We start from the raw sequence: 23,622 nt of genomic DNA, 5'->3' as shown, positions 1-23,622 counted from the left end.
GGATCCGCAATTTGGCACTTTAATGCTAAACGACAGAAGTCAAAAAATAGAAATACTTGTTTCCTGCCCTGTGTAGACTGGTGCAAGCACTAGCCTTTTATGCGCTCAGTCCGGAACCGCGCAACTGCTACGGTTGCAGGTTCGAATCCTGCCTCGGGCATGGATGTGTGTGATGCCCGTAGGTTAGTTAGGTTTAAGTAGTTTTAAGTTCTAGGGGACTGATGACCACAGATGTTAAGTCCCATAGTGCTCCGAGCCATTTGAACCATTTTGAACTAGCCTTTTATGCGGTAGGAGAAGGGTTCAAATCCCCGTTCCGGCGACTAGATCTAAGTTTCCCGTGGTATCCCTAACACCTTTCAGGTCAATGTAGGGGTAGGCCCCCTCGTCGGTCAATTTACTCAACAAATTCCGTGTATCTGCTAAGATACACAGACTGCCACAAGTTTCCCACAGTGAAGTTGTCTCACAGTTCCCTGATTTCCTTGGTCAGTTTTAAGTTCTGAAGCGTAAGGAACAGCTGTTGATAAATATAAGGAATTCTGTATTTCTGAAGGTACTTTTAGCTCATTTCAAAACAGCAAATTTACGATTTATGAACTGAAGCGTAAGTAAACAGCTAAGTTGTGTGCCGGCGACGATGCGTGGCGTCTCCGTAAACAATTTCAACCGTTGAGCCAAAAACGATATTTTCCACTGGGATATTTTCCCGAATTTCCCTCATTTATCTGACACGCTTAAAACCCGTGTTAACTCCGCTACCTACCTTGGAGTCAGGAACCAGCTGTACCTCCCACTACCTGTCCGTAGGTTTGAGAGGTGTAACGAAAATAAAAAGCAGAGGTGAAGAAACGCGCCCTGGATACTCCAGAGTGGGAGCCCTTTCCAGGAGAGACCGGCGGGACTGTGGGGGAGGGTGCGGCACGACCTCGTCTGACCATTCCCTCCCCCCCCCCCCCCCCCCACACACACACAGCCACCCCTTCCGCTGGGGAGATCAAAGCGACCGCGCCACTTGTTTCCGCTGTGCCGGCCGCAAAGTGGTGCTCGGTTTCCTCGCCTCGCTGTCCAGAGCTTGTGCCTCCAGCTCCAGCTTCACTCCTACAACTGGTTTTCATGCAGCAGAGCCGTGTAATTCAGTTACTGCCTGCAAATGATCCGAGATGTACCGTGTACGACGGCGATTCTGTAACATTACGTCGAGCTCGAATGTTCCAAGCTAAAGGCTGACTATAATATCGCTGAAAGACAGTTTTCATTAGTCTAATAATATCCATACAACAGTCTTAATGTGCCGTGTAGCTAGGGTACGGACAGGGAAAAAATAACGATACTTCCTGGTATCGGGTAATTTCATTTCGAAACACACACTTTTTTTACTCTATACTTTTCAACTGACACTTTCACTCGTATCAGTACTTTGTAGTATCATACGAATGAGCCTAATAACGATTCATTGCATTTTTATCGTTTATCCCAAAATTTCGGCAGCGCAGTTCCCACGCTATCAACTAGATGAGCACTTTGCGTACGAGTGACAGAATATTAAAAAAAACCACTTGCCACGCTTCGTCAACGTTTCGTTCGCAGTTCGTTCATCTGGATCCCTTTGTTTACGCGACTGACTGACTTGTTTATCTTTGTTTTATTATTTGAACAGTTTTAAGTGCACGAAATACTGAATCAGCTGACAGAATGGCGCCTGCCAAAAGTGAAACTTGGCTGTATTTTGATAAAATTGATAACAATGACGTGAGATGCAACACCGGTTTAAAAAAAATTGCCGAAGTATTCGGGAAATGCACCATTTAAGAAAACACCCCACCAGAACAGCAAGGTAAAATTATTTACTTAACAAGGTAAGAGAGAAAAAGATGCCGCAACGATACATGAAGGTATCCATATCTTTCTCACTATTTATGGCTAGTATGTCGATACTTTTCGTTCGATACCGTATCCCTAGGGCTGGGCACATTTCAGGTTTTCATTTTTCTCGTTATCCCATATTTCAGTCAGCTTTTCCACAATAAAAACAAGTCTTGTTCCGTTACAGTAGTTGCGCAGCAACCAGTTCATTTCAGGTGCTACACTTTGATGATTTACGAGTATTAACGCCGAGTGTAATACCCGAAATCCACTAGTTGCTCTGAAACTACCAGTACTACTGATCAAAGATGATATGTGAGACCGGTTATCACTGCAGTAAAAAAAAAAAAAAAAAAAAAAAACCGATATTTCAGCAGTACCGGTTTTCTCCAACGGACAATCTGCCCACTTTTCATTCACGTATCTTATCTAACATAATGCGTGCAGTACTCCCCTTCCCTCCAGATCATAAGTAGGAAAGAGTACCGGAAATTATGCTGGATTCTATGCAATCTCGTTGAGGGCTGCGGCTGTCGAATAAAATTTGCAAAGTTTGTGGAGCTTTCTTTTCCAAGTTACTTATTACTAAGTGCAACGTTATTTTTAATTGTGTGTTCAGTATGCCAGAAAAGGATATTCTCAGCAGAACTTTAGGGTTACTCTCGGGGAATATAAATAATACGTGGCATAAAAAGGATGTCTGTTGTTCACTTTTAGATTGTACTGAATATCGGTGCTACTAGGCATGGTTCTATTGCTGGTGGTATGCTGCTGCCTTCGAGCTTCGTTAGTTATAGCTTGGGGGGGGGGGATACAGTTTAACATTGAATTCGAACAACGTTGCGTCAAGGCATGCTAGTGATCACATGACAATACTTCGTCACACAATAATGTATATAGCAAAGTACCGTAGCTGACAGACTGCCGGACGATACAGGATGACAGACAGAATTTCTATGTGGTGTGACGAATGATAGCTTTCTCTAAATGTAGAAAGAAGACAACGCAGACAATCCAAACGTTCCAATATAGTACATTAGTGATGTGCAACTTGGAAAAATGATGTCGATTAAATATCTAGTTAAAGCGCTGCAAAGCGATATGAAATGGAACGAGCACAGAAGAGAGAACAGGGCTCATGGTCGACTTCGGTTTATGGGGCAGTTTCAGGCCAGTAAAGCCCATCTACAATGGACATCGCGTTACAGAACACTTCTGCGATCCATTTTTGAAAACTGCTGGAGTGTTTGGCATCATCGCCAGATCGGATTAAAGCATGACTCAAAGAAATTCAGAAGCGTGCTGCTATATTTGTTATCGGTAGATTCGATCAACGCGCGAGTATTGGAGATGATTGGTAAACTCAAATGAGGGTTCCTAGAAGTGAGCACGACGCTCGCGTAGGTGACTGCAGAATAATTCTGCAGCTCCTAAATCGTGGATGGAGACGGGGGGATACAGTCTCTCAAAATTTTAGAATTCACTTCCGTATCTTACCATACAGTCAAATGAACCATTTTATCATTCACGGTCTTTTCTTTATAACCGTGTTACTGACCTAAAAGTCTTAAAGCTGACAGAACCCACAACGTTATTATGGACGAAAATACCGACTATGTGCGAAGGAAGATTGAGAAAACTGTCCAATTTTTAGGTCAACGTCCATGGCAGAAATCGTCCAGCACATGTTGCCGGTCGAAGCAAAGTGGCGCAAAGAACAGCGTTTTGACGCCAGCATTTAACAGAATACGGTTTTCTAATACAGTATACTGTGTTTTGTGCTAGATTCAGTTCCGGACATCACTAAAATTATTTTTGGTTGGATAGGAAATACTAAATCACAACCATTTTACGATTATATAAATTACGCTATTGCAAAATATTTGCGCATTTATAACCTCATGAAAACCCAGAGCTCCAATTTTGTATTTAATCATTGTCGATTTTCCGTACCTCAGGATGTTTATTTACATACGCACTAACTTTTAAGTTTTTGGTAGTTCCATCGAATAATAGTCGCTCGACTTGAGTTATGTGGACACGCTGTAAGTTGAAATACCATTTTTGCCATATTAGCGGTTTTTTTTGACATGGGATAATTTAACGGCAATAACTATTGTTGCATAAAGTGAGGTTTAGTTGACCATGGTCTAAACAGCCTCTTCCCCCCACCCCCCTCTCTCGTGTGATGTAGGATATGCATATATACATTGTGTGTGTGTGTGTGTGTGTGTGTGTGTGTGTGTGTGTGTGTGTGTGGTTTTTTTTAATCGAACACAGCGGGCAACAACCATAATGAAATATGAACAAACGCGTCTGCATAAAACGAAGATGTCTGTACAGGTATTGATTGGGATGAAGGCTCCGCACAGACTGTCAGCGACCCGTACCGTTCACACATTCCGTGCAGTGTAACGAGTGAAGACTTGGAAATTTTATGTGGGCAGCACGGCACACTGGTTAATGACTGATACTATCTCAGAACAGCTGTTACCTGTTTCCAGCAGTTTTACAGCCACCAGGAGGTCTCGCGGCTTTGCCTTTCAACAACTGGACTGTCTGCCGCTGGCATTTCAAATAAAACAGCGAACAGTCACCTCTGAGATGGTTTTAATATTCACAGTACAGTTCTGTGAGATATCTGCATGTGAAGGTGGTACATCAAGACAGTTGTGCCACGTCAGTGAGCTAATTCATGTACATCTCTGGCAAACCTCTCATTTCCGTATCTATAGTCTTGCAGTACAAGAATGGACGTTATATTACAGGCTGAACTGACGTGGAAGATAAAAATACGTTATCAATGTCTCACCTGCAGATAAATCTCTCTATATGTCCGAAATACATCGAGACACTGAAAACGAATGACAGGGACCCACTTCGGTTTTGTATTTGGGTGCAAAATGTCGCAAATTATATTCTCAAAGTTGACCGTCGTGGTTATGTGTAAGAAACCACAGGGTTCCTAGCACATTTCTGTTACCTGACTCCAAGAAGGCGGCGATTGATTGTTTCTTCATTTATAAGTTATGAATTAGAACACAATACAGTTATTTTTGAAACATTTTTCTTTTAATACTTTACTTTTAGGATAGATATCTTAATTTCACACTTTATAGGTTAAAAGGGCACTCATTTTCTTCGAAATCTTCCACTGAATATGTCTTGCATCTGCCTTTCCGACAGTTTTAAGTAGTAGTTCCACTTTAGATCGATACAGATGGGTACCTATAACTTTTACGGTTGTGACTGTTCCAATGATTTATCGTGTACGTAATGAATCGAACTAGGGAGAAATGATGTTCACGGCAAAATTTGACTAAAAGAAGGTCTTGGTTGACAGGACACTTTGAGACGTCAAGGAATTGACAACTTGGCAACTGCGTAACTGAGTAGTATATACTGTAGAGGACACCAAGACTTGATTGCACTGCGCAGTTTCGAATGAATATAGACTGACATACGCAGAGATGATGAAGCTTGCCGAGAGCTGCAGCAGACCAGCCTTCACTGGCGACGACATCAGCACAATTAACGCTAACTGCTCTTTCATCTATTTGTTTGCAATAAATTAATTTATGATGGTCACTCGCCGCATAAAGTTTATCATTTGCTGGTCTTCCAGCATTTCGCTATGGTTTACTGTGGTTCCAGCTTTCGTAGATAATACAGCAGTGTGAACTGCATTCAGCCTCACGGAGTTTCTGACGATCGTCAACACCTATGGTGAGAAAATTTGTGCAGTGTTAACAGCGAGCTATAAACGCAAAACTTCCTACAATGGAACTGCGTTTCTTGGAATCTAGAAATATGAACAGAACTTTCGAGTGTTGCGGTGAGCTTATGTAAGACCGGAGGAAAAAGCGGCGAGATTTGGTCGTGTTGCAAACAACAGTTTTCCTTAAACCAAGGAGCAGCCACTCTTTCCGCGTTCGGCTCCAACATGACATGGCACGAAACTGTACACCCACTGTCGGCGACGCTCAGGCCTCTTAATTTATCTGAATGTCCCCCGTATCTCCCTAGCGCTCAACTTCGTAAAGTGTTCTGTCTATTAGCTGGGTCGTGAAATCATTGCGTTCTCCATCTTTATCCTGTTATTTTCTTAACTAGGTTTAAATAAGTTCCTTGCTACTTTACCCTTCACTGTACTCTACTGATCTTCATTTTAACAACTCATTTTATTTCCTCCAGTTTCCTCGAAACCCACCTCTCTGATGCTTCAGTTCTCCCTCTTTTCATCAATATCCAGCTTTCACAGCAGTACACAAAAACACGCCATACGAAGCATCTAAACTATCTTTTTCTTAACTCCAACGCCAGCTTTTCATAATAAGCATTTATTTTTCTGGAGAGTTTGCCATTGCAAACCTTGATCTTATTTCTGTTTCAGCAGTCCAGTTAACACTTAACACGCTCCCCAAATATCTGTACTGTACAACCTGTTAAATTTGACCTTTTTCACTTTCATATCTTCTTTGTCACGTACTCCCATCACTTATCTGTTTGTTTCAAGCCCGGATACTGTTTTCTGAGGAGAGTTTTTATCTGCAAGTAGTAACTGGTCATCAGCAACTCTGATCTTCCGCCCTCCCAACGTTACTCCTTCCTTCTAGCGTCATCACCCTGTCAGAGTTGCTGAAACACAACTTTCTCTTACTCCTCTTCCATTTTCAAACTGTCATACGATTTCTTAGTTTCATGGTTGCTCTGCCCTCTGCAACTGCTTCAATTAGTATCCTATTCTTCCAGTTCACCAACTTCAATTTTAGAATTTCCATCATTTTGTAGCCCATTTTAATCTGTCACAGGTCTTCTCTAGATAGAAGAAGCACGAATTCCTAGCATTGGCTGATACAAATCAGGGTTGTTTTCAAGTTGTGTGTGTGTGGGAGAGTAACATATTTACTATGAAGTAAAAATTCCTAGCATTCCCAGATTACAAATCAGGACTGAAATGTCATGCAATACGCTTGTGGAACAATAACACGTCCAGATGTATGTGTGTGAAATCTTATGGGACTTAAAAGGACAAACACACACACCCATGCCCGAGGGAGGACTCGAACCTCCGCCGTGATCAGCCGCACAGTCTATGACTGCAGCGCCTGAGACCGCTCGGCTAATCCCGCGCGGCCATGTCCAGATGTTAAGGTTTTATAGTGTCTCGTTAAATGGCTACCGTTTTTCCTTGTGAACAATAACTCTAGGGGGAGAAAAAACGGTTCTTGATTTCTTGTGCATAGCAGCTTGCAGCCTCTTGATTTATTGTGTTATAGCCATTTTTAACAGAATTACAATATCATCGGCAAATCACGCGTTGTTATTTCCTCTCCCTGACCTTTAATTCACTTTCCACATTTCTCCATGGCTTCCTTCGCTGCTTGCTCAGGATACAAATTGAATAAAACCGGGGTAGGCTGTATCCCTGTCGTACGCCCTTCTCAGCTAATGTTTCCTTTCATGATGCTGGATTCTTAAAACTGCAGTCTGGTCTCTCAACAAGTTGTAAACAAGCTTTCAATCCCTGTATTTTATACTTACTGCGTTCTGAATTTGAAAGAGTAGTCCAACATTACCAAAAGCTCTCTGTAAATCTACAAACGTTATGCGTGTAGGTTTGCCATTCTTCACCTGTCTTATAAGACGACGGGGTTAGCTCTACCTCTCGTGTTCCTCCAACTCTCCGGAAACCGAACTGATCTTCCCCGAGATCAGTTTGTCAAACTTTTCAATTCTTCTGTAAATTTAGGGTGAACCCGAATTCCGACGAAACTTTCAGAGGTGGAATTCGTCCCAAAACTTCAACAAAGTTAAGAATATGTTGGAAAGAATTTCTGGTGTCTGCACCATGAAGGTTAAATTAGTGAGGCCGATTTCGAACGGAGTCTTACCAGTAACCCCCCCCCCCCACCCCCGTGAACCATGGACCTTGCCGTTGGTGGGGAGGCTTGCGTGTGTCAGCGATACAGATGGCCGTACCGTAGGTGCAACCACAACGGAGGGAGAGAGACCAGACAAACATGTGCTTCCTGATTTAACACTAACCAAACCGGCCTTACTGCGCTGGTACTGCAAACAGTTGAAAGCAAGGGGAAACTACAGCCGTAATTTTTCGAGGGCATCCAGCTTTACTGTATGGCATGGATAGCTGCATCAAACCAGTCTCAGGACTGAAGACCACCACCACCACAACAACAACAACTTGCCAGTAGTCGTTCTTATCGCGCACTATTCACTGCTGGAAGAGGAAACGAGGAGTAATAGTGGTAGATGAAGAACGCTTTGCCTTAGCCTTTTGGCTTGCGAAGTAGAGATGTGGACCGCGGGGTTATTAGTGTCTTCTCCAGCAGTATACCGTCGAGTGGGAAGGTTTGGAAAGCGTGGCGCGGGCAGAAAGGGGAGCAGCTTTCCCCTGGTCAGACCTGCTGACCTCGCCACCGCTCGCCGACCTTCCACAAGGACGGCCCCCGCCCAGCGGCCAGCGATCGGCAGCTGTTCTGTTCGCTTCTCTGCCAGATCTCCAGCAGCCCGGCCGGCTGCACCCCAAGGACGTCCCGCGTGCGGCGCCGCAGGCATCACTTGGTCCCAAACGACAATCCGTACCATTTTGTCTCATTTGTTTCGTTCGCCAATACACCTGTCATGGGCATAATTTGTTATGTATCTTCCGCTTCTAGATGATTTGGATTCGGTTTACGCCTAGCCCTTTCAATCAAGAGGTGGCCCACTGTGCCAGACTGGGCAATCGCCCCGATCCGAGGAACAATGTCACGATTCTTTTTTTATTACAACATTCTGCTTTGTTCGTATCTACCAAGCGAGATGGCGTGGTGATGCCTGCCGGCCGCGGTGGTCTAGCGGTTCTAGGCGCTCAGTCCGGAACCGCGCGACTGCTACGGTCGCAGGTTCGAATCCTGCCTCGGGCTTGGATGTGTGTGATTCCTTAGGTTAGTTAGGTTTAATTAGTTCTAAGTTCTAGGGGACTGATGACCACAGATGTTTAGTCCCATAGTGCTCAGAGACATTTGAACCATTTTTTTGGTGATGCCTGTGGGTTTAATTCCCATCTGGCGACCCAGATTTGGATAACTTTCCGCGTCAGATTTCAAGTATAGCCTTCGTCGTCATCATCGTCTGTAGTTAAATTCGAGACAGACTTAGCTCCTGACGAGGAAAATGGAAGTTATCGTTGAAGCTTGCAGTTTAGCCGGAATCTGACGCAACAGCTAGACAACTTTTCTTTCCGACTCCAACTGCCTAACACGTGAGAACACCCATCCGACACAGTGTTTCGTACATATGTTAGTTTTCCGAAAATAATACTCCGTCTGTTATAACAACGTAATTTAATTTTTGTACATAGATTAGCAGAGTGTATATTTACAAATTTTATAAAACTTACGCTGTTTTTTTTTTTTACTAGAAATAGATTTCAATTCTGTACGTAAATAATAGTCAAAACTGACAGTTCTTATCTGCACAAACTGTGGTTGGCTGTACGGTCATGAAACGAGAAGCCACTTAACAAAAAATTAGAACTTTTTGCTCCAGGACTACAGCTCTTGACTTGGTATTTTCAGCAGTTTCACTAAATCTCTTGCGGCAAATGCCCAAGTGTTTCCTTTGGAAAGGAAACGGCTGTTCCTTTCCCTCATTTTCCCCAATCCGAGTCTGTGTTAAGTCGTTGACGGGACATTAAACCCTCACCTCCGCTTCTTTTTTCTTAATTTTTGCCATAACGGCGAACAGCTACAACGGACTGTATTGAACCACAGCCACACTTTAACTGTACATGCACAGCTACAAACGGTTGCGAACTCAAACGGCCGTAAGTCATGCTGCATGTTTTCATTGCGACGGACGCTCTACCAACGGCTAGAATGCAACTACCGAGTGTGTTAATGTAAATTAGATGCAAGTCCAATACTACGCCATAAATTAAGCCAGATCAAACTAATAACTAGTGAATCTTATATACGCAAATAGATTCCAGATTCGCAAAGGGTTAATTTTTTACCAGGGCGAAGCACTTGCAACAACGTACTTTGGCAATCAGAAAACAAAGGTATCTTTTAAGTATAACTGTCGCAGCATTCACCCCTAATTGACCGGATCTGACAATGACGATTCAAATGGCTGTAAGCACTATGGGACTTAACACCGGAGGTCATTAAAAAAATGGCCCTGAGCACTATGCGACTTAACTTCTGAGGTCATCAGTCGCCTAGAACTTGGAACTAATTAAAACTAACTAACCTAAGGACATCAAACACATCCATGCGCGAGGCAGGATTGGAACCTGCGAACGTAGCAGCAGCGCGGTTCCTGATCTGACAATGAGTTCCACCAATTTCCACACCTAAACAAATTTGTTGTTGGGAGAACGTTTTGAGCTAAATAAGTTTATGGGAACTGTAGATGGCTATTTTGCATGTCTCCCAGAATCTTAATTCAGGAATGGAATCTACTCGTTGGAAAAACATTGACGGTAGTGTCTTCAACACTACGTCGAAATATGCTTTGTTTTACCTTAAAGAAACAAGTCTTTCACTACCACTCTGAGAAAGTCTACCCTCGTCGTCTTATTTCGGATTTTACTGACACCTTAACAAGATTCCTTTTTCATTCATGCGATAAAAAACTTACCTTTCACAACTTACACTAGTACTACGCCTCGCTTATATCTTGTTTTGGTGTAAAGCGGCACTCAAGTTTCAATTATCAACAAGCACATTTATTACAAACGTTTAGGAATCTTTCAGGGACGTTTCCGAGCTCGAATAAGATTTGAGACGAAATGAAATTAGCTTCTTGACAGCATGTATGCCTAAATGCATAAATGCACAATTATTTAAAATGTGAGGAATTTTTTCGGAGTGCAACTGCAGTGGAGCAATCTAAATTAAGAGCAGCAAAATCATAATTCAGTAAGACCTATATTCGGAAGTTCTCGCACCAACAACTTGGAAAGCTTGAAATCAAGCCAACGCTGCTGCGAACCGTTAAAACAGCTAGATGTCAGAAAACCGCGACTGGTACGCACTGTGCTATGAGAAGGAAACCTACGCTTCCCGAAACAGGAGACATCCCAGTACTGACATCTCAAAATATGTATACGGAGTTCCATGGCGGTACCAAGTTTTACCTTGCCCACACCTTCGTTAGCACACACCCAACAATACACAAATTGTTAAGAGTGATCTTCGCTCAAGACCCCTAATTGAAAACTGTGGTGTCACCGCCAGACACCACACTTGCTAGGTGGTAGCCTTTTTAAATCGGCCGCGGTCCGCTAGTATACGACGGACCCGCGTGTCGCCACTGTCAGTGATCGCAGACCGAGCGTCACCACACGGCAGGTCTAGAGAGACTTCCTAGCACTCGCCCCAGTTGTACAGTCGACTTTGCCAGAGATGGATGACTGACAAATACGCTCTCATTTGCCGAGACGATAGTTAGCATAGTCTTCAGCTACATTTGCTACGGCCTAGCAAGGCGCGGTATTCAATTGATGATTAATATTATGAAGCATGTACCGTAACAAGAGATGTTCTACAATTATGGATTAAAGTTAAGTACTCCAGAAGCTACGTACTTTTCTTTATAGCATTCATTACGCATCCTGTTTCAGACCTCACGCCAGCCTGCGTGAGTTTAAGCGCGTGCCTTTCGGCTTCCTCTCATTGTGTCTAGGCTGTCTTGTCTAGACACAACAAAAACAATATTTGGCAAAAGGAGCTCACGCGTGCGTGTAAAGGAATCGTTCGTATGAAGAGGGCGGACTATGTGTCGCGGTTTCCCATCTAACTACTTCTTCAACTTTATAACTGATCACTCCAGCTCTTCTCTAGAAGTTAGTTCGAAGGCTAACTTAAGCAAGCCCATTAACTGACAATCTAGTGGGGGATGTGAATGTCTTCTCTTTAACCTGATTATGATGTGTTAACCTACGCTGGAGAGGACCTAACACTGACCATATCAAAGCAAAGTTTTGTTTGTGTGATTATTACAAATTTCCAGTAATTAACTTTTGGTGAAATAAGGACATACTGGGTAATTAAAACAGTGAGTGAGTTATGTCGTACAATTCGTGAAAACAGCGCAGCACTGAGTAAGACCCCCAAGCCAAACCAGGTGCTCGGTCGCTAGGCTCCTGCAAGAACTGTGATGAGCCGCCTCATTTTACCGCTACTCGAGAGCTTCCGCTCCCGCTGATAGTCTTATCTGGCTTATCGCAGGCTGCACACCAACGGCCGTAGACCGTGCGTTTCTCGTGCTCCACAGTCATTCAGGCAACTGGAAGTTCTTTCAGTGGCCGCATGTTTTCCACTTCTGGTTCAATGATAGATAAAAGGACCAAAATCACGGCATGCCCGATAACAGGTTAAGATCAGGAGCAAATCAGTTTTCATCAGTAAGCATGAAATTGGAACGCATGTCCCTTTGGGTCCTACAAGGACACAATGCTGAGGCATTGTCCTCAATAAATATTCTATCACCCACTCCAACTGATAGTGCATGAAGGTAAGATGGCTATTAGAACAATGTCGTATGCATGCAGCATGCAAAGAGAGTTGACGAAAACCAGTTTCCTTTAACCCTTAATGTCCCAGGTGCGATCTCACAGACCGCTAGCGTTTATTGTTACTCTGTTGATAATGGATAACGGTGGGCTAGGAGGTTACAAAGTTGTGTAGTTGCTCTTTCCCGGAGATGTCGTGGTTTCCTTTGTCAGTAGTCGCTCGCATATGACATGGATCTATACTATTACTGCTTTCGTGCTAGAGATCTGTAAGAATACAATGTCTCCTCCTCAACCTTCAGCATGACTTTATTGTGGAAAAATCCGTTCTGATAAAGCAGTGACACGGCCAACAAGGCGGTACGCAAGTCGATAGATAGTAATCATTAAGTCCATGCCAACACTAACCGAATTTAAGTTTCAACTGATGCAGCATCATACTGTATATTTTGACTGTTGTTGCTGAGGTTAACTATTGTTGCCAGGGATATGAATAGTTACTGGTGTATTCCATAAATTATACTTAAACGTTTATTGATAGTGGTAAACTTATGATTAAACAATCTTAAAATCCTGTTCTAGAAAAGAAAAACAAATTGTCAAATCTATTAAAAGCCCAGATAAAAATGAGGAGAAAGATGCTTGAGCATAGAATAGAAGGGAAAAGGTGCAAAATATAGTAGTCTCACAAAAATGTGCAACAAGCTGTGAGTATTTTGCTTAATTCATGTCCTCAAATGCGTATATTGATCTGCCTGTGTGAAAAATAGTTATGTTTTTAGTGATTCATAATTTCGCACAACGTTGTACCATTGTCTATGGCTGTCACTTTGCCTACCGCTTGATTTAGCTGAGAAGAATCTAACGGTGTTATAACTGTTCACCATTGGAATAGAAGTCCCTCTACTGACAAACAACCCCGGTGCATGGGGTGGTTTATCGGTGAGTTCAGCCATGGATGAAAGTTTATTTCTCGGGAGGAAAACTCAAAGGTTGAGATGGTCGCAGCAGGAACTTGACTGATGATACGGGAATCTATTAACTTAAGACTATTTACGATGGCAGAAGTCTCGCGATGAACCCACTATTTCACCTGACTTTCCAGACAAAGCGAGGTGGCGCAGTGGTTGTCGGGGTCTTAAGTAAAGAATTATCAATACACACTGTGTGTGTGTTTTTTTTCTTTACTTTCGCACTGGTCCTATACTGTACTATGTTCACTTTCAATTTCTTTGTCACTGTCTGATCCAGCATCACTTCCTAAACCGTCCTCAAACCATTTTAAAACAAGATCCCCAAAGTCAGGGTCCGTTAAATATGAACTTTAGACGTAGACCTGGCTACTGAATCCATAACGCAGGGAGTAGAGGGAGTTCTATTCCAATGGTGAACAGTTATCACACCGTTAGATTCTTCCAGGCTAAATCAAGCGGTAGGCAAAGTGACAGCCATAGACTATGGTACAACGTTGTGCGAAATTATTAATCACTAAAAACATAACTATTTTTCACACAGGCAGATCAATATATGCATCTGAGGGCATGAATTAAGCAAAATAGGCACATTTTTGTGAGATTACTACATTTTGCACCTTTTTCCTTCTATTCTATGCTCAAGCAACTTTCTCCTCATTTTTATCTGGGCTTTTAATAGATTTGACAATTTTTTTCTTTTCTAGAACAGGATTTTAAGATTGTTTTATCAGAAGTCAACCATTATCAATAAATGTTTAAGTATAATTTATGGAATACACCAGTAATTATTCATATCCCTGGCAACAATGGTCAACCTCAGCAACAACAGTCAAGATATAAAGAATGATGCTGCCAACAGTTGAAATTTAAATTCAGTTAGTGCTGGCATGGATTTAACGATTACAATCTATCGACTTGCGTACCGCTTTGTTGGCCATGTCACTGCTTTATCAGAGCGAATTTTTCACAATAAAGTCATGCTGAAGGTTGAGGAGACATTGTGTTCACATTCTGAAGAATTCAACACTTAATTTATCGAAGCCATTCGCATCATTCTGCTCTAAATGTACATATATTGCAATCGATGACTAGCATGAAAGAAACAGTATAAACCAGAACGTCCAAAACAAACGTAAATTTAAAGCAGCCAGAACAAACACATATTTAAAGAACACTGAATTTTACAAGTCGAAACCTCAGCAAATTACTGTGATACATGCCTTCGTTTCAGAATGTGAAAAGCAGCGGTTGTGGAATGAGTTCAGTGCTCATCTTACCATGGCATTAATCTAGTAGGAATTCCAATCCACAAGGTGGATTCAAATCATTTATTGAGAAGTGAAGACACGTGTCAATACCTGATGAGATGAGAAAAAGTTACACACAGCCAATTAATGAGAACGTTTTAGAGTAAATAGAAGATGGGTTCGTTTTAGATTAGATGAAAATATTTATAAGCTGCAAACGTATGTTGGCCGAAAGCTTATTTTGCGACAGTCTTTTTGTTGTGCCTATCTGCGACTCAACATCTCCGCTGTAATGGTCAGTAGGAACTATCCTTTTCATAATATTGTTAAATTCCACCCTGTATTTTCCGTTGTTTAAAATAACAAGTCAATGAGACAACTGATACAGCTTAATTCTAACAACACTCTATTTATATTTATACAAAGATGAAGTAATTCTCAGTGCATCGCGAGTGCTACCTACAGCTCCTCCCCGGAAAAGAAAGCTGATTATCCACAGTGATGATACCAAGTCAAACGGGGTACAGTATACTTACTGCTTGTCTACCACTACATTCCTGGTATCCTTACCCTTGAAATGGCACAAATCGCAAGACTTCAGGCTGCCAATCCTCTGCGTCTGACCACTGTAGTATACGAATGTAGCCATTACATAATTACTACTGCGCTGTGATTTCAAGTAGCTCGCTTATTGTAGCGAAGTGGATAATGAAGCAGTTTCTGCTCCGCTGTGGGAACGACATGCAACTCAGAAAGCATTTTCATGAGATACTTAAGCATATATGTATGAATTTTACTGTCACAGGTGGGCGATATTAAGTATATGTGCAGTAGCTGGACTCTGTGAGGAACAAGATAGGTCTTCATACATTCGTTTCAGAAGCTGTAACCTACACCACATTGTTTCACGCGTTAACGCTAGTACTTGAAATTTAAAAAAAAAAATAATGTAAATTTGGTAATGTAATCAGTATTACAGTTTTACGAAATAGTGATAATGATTTTTTTGAAAATAGTTCAGTTTCGAGGTTAACATTACTAGACCCTTTTTTTATCCCTCAGAAAATTTCATTCTAACCCTCAGGGGGTAATATTCCCCAGGTTGGGAGCCACTACCGTAGAGGAATGCTTGACTGAACATGGCAGCGCGGCCATCCAACGGCCGTTAGGGTCTGCTGAGAAGTGGTTTCGCGTCAAACTTGCCAGTAATGAGCTTCCTGCTAGGGGCCTGGTTCTGGCACCGACTGAACGGTTATAAACAGCTTGTGACAGGCCATACAGAACCACATCAAAACGTCGACGTAACTCTTCAAAGGAAGTGAGAAACCTATCGCCATCTGATTACCACTACGTTCGCTAAAGTAACTAGACTAACACTGTTTTATAAGGGACGTTACTACGTGACAACACAGGAGGGTTACTCAAACTTGGAAAAAAAGAAGTCCCCGATAGTTTCAAATCTCAGAAGACGGTGTCAAGAAGTTCCTGATAAGTTATAGAAATAAATGGTGAGCAGGAGGGGGGGGGGGTGGATGGTGGGAAAGAGGCAGCATACCACAATAATGACTTCTTTCCTCTCAGCTAAGTTATATATTAGCCATTAGTAGTGGTTTAACCGCAGTTTGTAAACAATAATTTATGTGAAATAATATTCATATAATTAACACACTTTAAATATTACGTACTTCAAAATTTGTGATTTATAAAACTCAAAATTCAGTTTCGGTGCAACGTTAATTCTAGGTAAAATGTAATAACCCGAGAATTCCAGGTTTTCCATAACAATCGCCACTCTTCAACCAAACCGAATTGAGTTTTCAGGTCGTTATCCTGATACTTCTGACCAATGCGTGTAAAACGCAGGCACCGGTCAGGTATACAACAATGAAACATTCATAAAAAGCTGCTAATGTTTACACCTGAGTTTTTCGAAAAACCTCCTTACATTTGAGATTGAGATTTTAGTTCACACCAACCTTGAAGAAACCACCACACCTCAAGCCTATACAGCAAATCTTACGTATCTGATACTGTAGACATCAACCCACAATGGACAATAGTTTTGATGTTTATCTTTACCAGATCTTTTTCGTTACAATGCCAAACAGCGACGACATGGCAGAAGACAAATACTTTCTGTGCCCTGGAACCATCACGCAGTATCCAGCCCCACAATGTCCACAGCTCGTGGTCCCAAATTCCATTCACGACCGGGTCAATTTTCCTTCGCTCACGGACTGGGTGTTTTCTGCTGCCCTACTCACTGCATCTCATATCCATCAGTACGGCGCCCAAATCACTAAAATGGCGTCAAACAGAAATATCTGCATCTACGGCTACCAGGTATCCCCATTTTATCGAAATCGTTCCTACTCTTCTATAATTGTCCCGTCTCCCTACGTGAGTATAACGGGACACCCTCCAACCCCTACTTTCTTGGTTTAATTTAAGAGTTTTACTTTTTTATCATACTACATAACTTTAATTTCGCATAATTAAGTTCATCATCTCATTCATGTTAGGCAAAGCCAATCTGTTACGAAAACAAAAAGTTTCGAAGTTAATTATTTCGTCGCCCCGTATTGATAACAGTTATGTTGAAGAGGCAGTTGTATTTATGGAATGACCGAGTGAAGTGCAGCTTTCTGATGTCTGATTCATATGTAAATCAATAGTTTAATTCCGAAGACTTCCCTTTTTAAGGATTTCGCTGTCCTGAGGATGAAAGACGAGATGACCTCTCATAGCCTTATAAATACTGTAAATGACCGTAGTATAAAAATTTACGAATTGTAGAATGAGTTCATAGTGCTAAGAAGCGTCACTTAAAGTTTTAAAATTTCGATACAGCAACAGACCAAAAATGGGTTCATTTCTTTAGTAAAACTGCAGTCCCAAACTTATAAAGGATGCTGAAATTTGTTTTTTCTATTCCTGTGAGCAAAGCGCAATGAACTTCTTGTTCGAACAAAATACGAGCTGCTCAGTGTTCTATAAGCAGGTTACAGACGAGAAGAAACTTTAAAAGGCTGCTGCATCAGACGACAAGTACGTCTGTAATTGCGCATTTAATATACGCAACTGTTCACTTGCCCCTGCTTGCATAGGCGGCCGACACAACCCCACTAATGCCATAAGATCGTTTGATATCCACAGACTTGCAACAATGGGTACTTCTCGATGATTTCTGCAGCATAATGAAGGATCCTTAACTGGAAGTTCTTATATCCACTGGAGACAAATAGGGGTGACACCATACGGCCCAAGAAAACCAAGCTGCACATGATTTGCTTAATATTGGTTGATATGGGCAAGAAAACACTGCAGAAATGTTTATCCAGCCCAAATGCCGAAAAACCATTGCGGCGTTATATCCAGTATTGTAATACTGATATCTTCTTAACGCAGAGCAATGATATTTACAAAAAATACACTTAACTTATTTGCTGTTCACGAACTTTTTTTTTTTTCACAGACGAATTCTAGGAACGCTGAAATGTTTTTTGATATTTGACTATTGTTGCCAGACGTCCCGTGTTTCCGGCATAATTTTAAATGTCCCACCGAAACACGCTCTGTCCCGTACTTACACCTTGTTCGACCATCATTACGCAATCTGTCGCGCCACAGTTGGGCCGTTGCCTATTACCAACGCACGTACCGCATGAAGATGCGACTAGCTCGGCTGTCTGCCTTATCATAGTGCCGGGCGGGGCCGATATTCACCGATTCCCACCCTCTCGCGCCGCGCCGCTCTGTGTTTTACATTCTTCTACTTGTTTACTGTCCATCTCACTTCCTTTCTACGATTTTGTGTGTTCCATTTACGTTCGTTTGCTAACTGGTTTATATGGTATGTCAACGCCTGTTAAACTGGTAGCATTAAATTCTTTCTTGATCGTCATTCTAGTTTAAAACTGCGTTCATTGTTTTGGGAGAACTGCTGAGTTTTGAACGTGTTATGCTTGCGAATTATTTCTAAAACTATTGACAAAATGAGTGATTTAAATGATAGTGACACAGATAATTCGTCTAGAAGCGGTGGAATACCTTCTAAGAAAGCCAAAAGACTTAAGTATAATCTGAACTGGGAAAATAGTTATTCCTGGCTGAGACATATATAAAACAACTCGTAAAAGACGTACTGTCACCTGTGCAATGAAGATTTCTCGTGTGCTCATAGAGACGTTCCTGAAGTAAAACAAGCATCTGCCAAATCAAGCGTGACTGTTGCTAGCAACAGAACACCAAGTACCTTATTGAAATATTTCTCGAAGCCTGAACCATCTGCCTAGGAGACAGATAAGATTAAGCTTGAGAACTCTTATCTGTTTATCACACGGCAGAGCCTTCTGTTACTTACAATGGAATGGACTGTTCACACCAATTATTACCATATATTTGCAGTGATTTTTAAATCACTCAAAAGTTTTAGCTGCGGAAGAGCAAAAGCGGAAACTACGCTATGCGAAGTAGTGGCCAAAGAATTTGCTATAAGTATTTTAAAGACGATCCAAGGAAAAAACTATACTTTTCTGTAGCGCCAGATGCAATTAGGCCTAACAAAAAAAAAAAAACGGAAAAATGTTTCCAATTTGCTTAAGATTCTTTGCTGAATGTAACGATGAATGGGCATATCAAGTTTCGAAGTTATTAAGAGACAAATTGGAGAAGAATAGATTGTCTTTAAATGAAGTCTCGACATTCGTTGCTGATAACACTTAACTCCTGACTCACGAGGTGACTTCTCAGTAACGTATACCACGAGGTGGGGTCTCTAAGACCCCTATGTGTAAACCGAGATTTAAGGCAAAAATCATGTGAAATTTTTAATTAATGCTATATAACATTTATTTTTAGAATTATTTAAGCGTTTTTAAATGCTTCTCGTTTATTTATTGGACTGAACAAAGCCTGCAGCATTTTACTATCAATCACACAAAAGCATATAATTTTGTGTGATTCTTGTAAATAGTAGACACAAACGGGCAGTTTGAGTACTGAATTTTACATTCTGAAAAATTATACGATCTCTGTAGCAAAGAAATTTCAAAGTAAAATAAATTCCAGGGTTTAAATTTGCGCATACAAATTCCACCCGATAGGTACAAAAAGAAAGTGTCAAATTCGCATTGCTGGGAGCTATATTTTTACCACCAATCAGAACACGTTAGATTTTAACAGACACTACGAATTTCATTGACGAAGGAGGCTGATCCCCATCACAACTTTTCTGAAGTTCCTCTTGTTCGATAGCATGTCTAGGAGACTCGCAACACCTATCGATAAAACGTGTCAACAATAAACACAGAAGGCGATAACGCAACCGACAACAAAACATCGTAGGCTTGGCAATTTAAGATGGGAAGGGGGGGTATAGCAGCACTCCTCCAGAACAGACCTTGGATAGCGAGTTCGAACATTTTCGCGCTGTTTGAGACCACACCTCGTGCGTTAAGGGCTTTTGTAAATTTCGGCAGAAACCATCCCATTTATACACTTCTATTACCTGAAAATGATAAGATTGTCAAAGCTAGTTGCCCCGTCCGTATTCTCCACAATGCTGCAAAATACACTACTGTTAAAACTAGAAGCGGATGTTGAAATTACGATACTGAAAACATGCAGTCACTTCAGTAGACCTGGAAAACGAAGGGCGGACTTTCAACTCCAAATTGAAGCGAATGAGATGCAATGCGAAGAAATAATAAAACATTCCGTCACGAGATTTTTATTTCTTGGTCCGGCTGTTTAAAGAGTATTAAAAATATGGCGTGCACTTATATCTCATTTTCTGGATGCAATTCTGCAATGAATGTCCTCGCGTGTTAGAAAAATTAATCACATGTGGAGAGGCAGAGAAAAAACTTTGGCGCTTTCGTCGTTTCTGCATAACGTAATGTTTTCGGTAGAAACAAGAATAAAGAAAATTGAATCAGATTGTCAATTGTTGAGATGCATGCTGAAATGCACGGGATTCGCGAGAAGACTGAGCACAGAATAAAATAACTTTTTCGAAAGTAAGACTAGAGAAATAATGGGTGAATAAGCACTAATGCAAAAGATATATTCGGGACGAATTTCTACAGTTCTACACCAGTTATGTAGGATACTTGTTACTGCGATAAGATTTCTCAGCAAATAACAACCTGTCCATTACGTTATTTTTTTAAACTTAAAATCACCACTACATTACGACCATTTTTAAAATGCTTTTAAGAACCGATCAAGTGGATGTGGACTCCTTACACGAAGAACTTCAAATAATTAAAACAAGTCTGGACATGGCACGGGCTTTTAATGACAAAAATAAGGGTGCGATTGAGAAATGGAAGGAAAGAGTTTTCCAAGAATGAAATAAGTATGTAACATTTTTCATGTCTTATGGTGCATCTTTAGTACCCCTAGTTCCAACTGCTTTATAATAAAGTGTTTACTTCACAGATAGCATTAAAATGGACTGATGCACCAAATAAATGTACCCCGAATTTGATAAAAAGTTAATGACCAATTTCGACTATGATTATAACTGGATGGAGTATGTAAAAATTAAACAAAGCATTTAAAAACCGACACATTCATTAACATTCAATAAAGATCAATAAATCACATAAAATAATTTAGGTGATTCATTTGTCCCGGGTAAAAAAAATGAAATTCCGTTTTTTTTTTGCCGAACTCAAGATTCGTCCGTTACAGGGTTATAACATCTGACAACACTAAATTGTAAGTGGCTTGACAATACTGTTATGTTCCAGCGGTACCTTTCGCAACAGACGTCATGCGGTCAACAATGCCTGACTATTACTACCTGCGGAATTACATTTGTTCTAACCTGAAAGATGCAAAAAGAAAATGGGACGACTTTAGTGTGGTACTGTTTACTCGAGACATTCGTAAAATATTAACACTGACACTATCACGAAATGAAGGTTCTGTACTTATCAAATAGCAAGTTCAAATAGCTCTGAGCACTATGGGACTTGACATCTGAGGTCATCAGTCCCCTAGAACTACTTAAACCTAACTAACCTAAGGACATCACACACATCAATGCCCGAGGCTGGATTCGAACCTGCGACCGTAGGAGTCGCGCGGTTCTGGACTGTAGCGCCTAGAACCGCTCGGCCATCGAGGCCGGCAAACAGCAAGTTCCACTGAAGTTCCGAACCAATACGGGTTGGTAGCGAGCAACAATGGCCACCAAACAATGAAATACGTGTACATGTACTGAAATCACAAAGACAATAATGACATTTTAGTTGCATTTCCGGTTCTCGTACTTCCCACCTATGCTGTAGCTAGAACACACGATGTCACGAACGATGGCGGTCGAGTTTACACACTGTCAGGTAAACCTGCTGCGAATAAGAGAAGGCATCACTTTTAACATTTTCGTATTCAATTTGGATATGCACTCACGAGCATCGAATTGCATACGTCACTACTGAAGTTCGTTCGTTGTTTCAGATCGTCGGGAATCGACAACAATACGTCGTCATCGGCCGCGTTTTAGTTTGCTATCTTACATCCATTGCTCCACAGAGACGCAGATAATGTGGTATTAACACATTTACGGCACTGGTTCGCATCATTTGCGCGCCTAAAACAAGTTTTCACTGGTGAATGTATATTAAACACTTATTACTAAACTTATTTCTAATTAACAATTAGCTATCGGTGCACGAGCCTCTCCACTGTTACGCTTCTAAAGCTTTGTCATATTGCACGAAAACATCACCACGTGCAAATACTAACCTGAACCTGTGAAGTTATGTAGTCGAAGTATTAAACCTGAGGGTAAATTAATGAACAACGCGCCTTACGAGGAAATAAGTAAGAATCTTATGTTGTGTGTGGAAAGCAATAACCCGCCATGGATCGAAACCATTTGTGACGATGGAAGAAGGTGCTACAGGTAGCTGTTAGCAGTATCTTGCGAGTTCTTCATTCCATTTGAAAGATACGTGTTCCATACTTGTAGCTTCAGGCAGTACTTCAGATTGCTCTTCCTAAAACAAATTTTGACATTGGATTGACTAAACTAAAACAAGTAAACCCTCTAATGTTTTTATGCCCGTTTCGAGTAACTGAACAAATTGTGACTGTTCAGAGGTAAATGAAAGTACTGCTGTCTGTACATCCTGTAATCGTGATGGCCGCTGCGTTGCTCATTGACGCTTCAAAGATACGACCGACGGCTTAGCGCATATGTTGGGACAAGAACTGACCTGGAGTCGAACTGCTTGCCGTCGTCCAGCGTGCCACGGTAGTGCATGGTGAGCATGTCGCCCGTCTTGGACTTCTCGGTGCACTCATCGGGCACGAACAGTTTCTCCACTTTGAGGTCTGACTCCTTGGCGCGGCAGCCCACGGCCAGCAGGGCCCCCAGCAACGCAAAACTCAGCACGCTCACTCGCTGCATGTCGCCGGAAGACTGAGACACGAGGCGCCAGCGATCCCTGCTGCCACGCGGCCTCCAGCCGCGCCCCGGCGCTGCCAACAGCGCGGGCCCAAACTCCCTAGCAGGCGGCACGCCGCTTCCCAGAAAGATTTCTCCTGCGTCGGGCGCCGCTTTCTTTCAGCTGTTTCACAGCCGGAACCTCTCCCTGACGCGGCTGCTCGTAGTGCTCCGTAATATTTACACTGGCTAAAGAAACATGTGAAGATATACGCGCCGCAGGGAGATGGCAACCTCTTGTTCTTATTCCATAGTTGCTAATACTTGTCATGATAAAGCGGGTAAACGCAAACGTACTACATTTGTTGCTTCAACGTTGCTGTGAGCAAAACTTCCAGTAAAATCATCTTTGGATTACGTGAATAGAAAATATTTATTTTATTTATTTAGTGTATAGCACAAACCACAGTTTATAAAGGGCAGCATAAAAGTACATAATTTCGTAAATAGCCAAGAAGAATACAAATAAAAGTTACGAACAGATTACAAATATACAAAGAAAAATATAAAAATAAGTATAAATAAAGATATAAATATGCGTATGAAGGC

At 41.6% G+C, this 23,622-nt stretch overlaps 1 protein-coding gene across 2 annotated transcripts in view; it reads right to left on the bottom strand.

Moving 5' to 3' along the window:
- LOC124796302 (FK506-binding protein 2) overlaps positions 1 to 23,062 on the bottom strand; it is a 140,637-nt gene extending 117,575 nt beyond the window's left edge. For both annotated transcript variants that reach the window (XM_047260427.1, XM_047260428.1), the window contains exon 1: positions 22,844 to 23,062. In XM_047260427.1, the coding sequence (XP_047116383.1) occupies positions 22,844 to 23,037 (194 nt within the window). In that variant the 5' untranslated portion in view covers positions 23,038 to 23,062. The remainder of the gene's footprint in view (positions 1 to 22,843) is intronic.
- Positions 23,063 to 23,622: the final 560 nt, after the last annotated feature.

The sequence above is a fragment of the Schistocerca piceifrons genome, chromosome 4, assembly GCF_021461385.2.
Source record: "Schistocerca piceifrons isolate TAMUIC-IGC-003096 chromosome 4, iqSchPice1.1, whole genome shotgun sequence".
In the NCBI taxonomy this organism is placed as follows: domain Eukaryota; kingdom Metazoa; phylum Arthropoda; class Insecta; order Orthoptera; family Acrididae; genus Schistocerca; species Schistocerca piceifrons.
The sequence above is the reverse complement of the archived record's forward strand: the minus strand, read 5'-3'. Positions and strand labels throughout refer to the sequence as shown.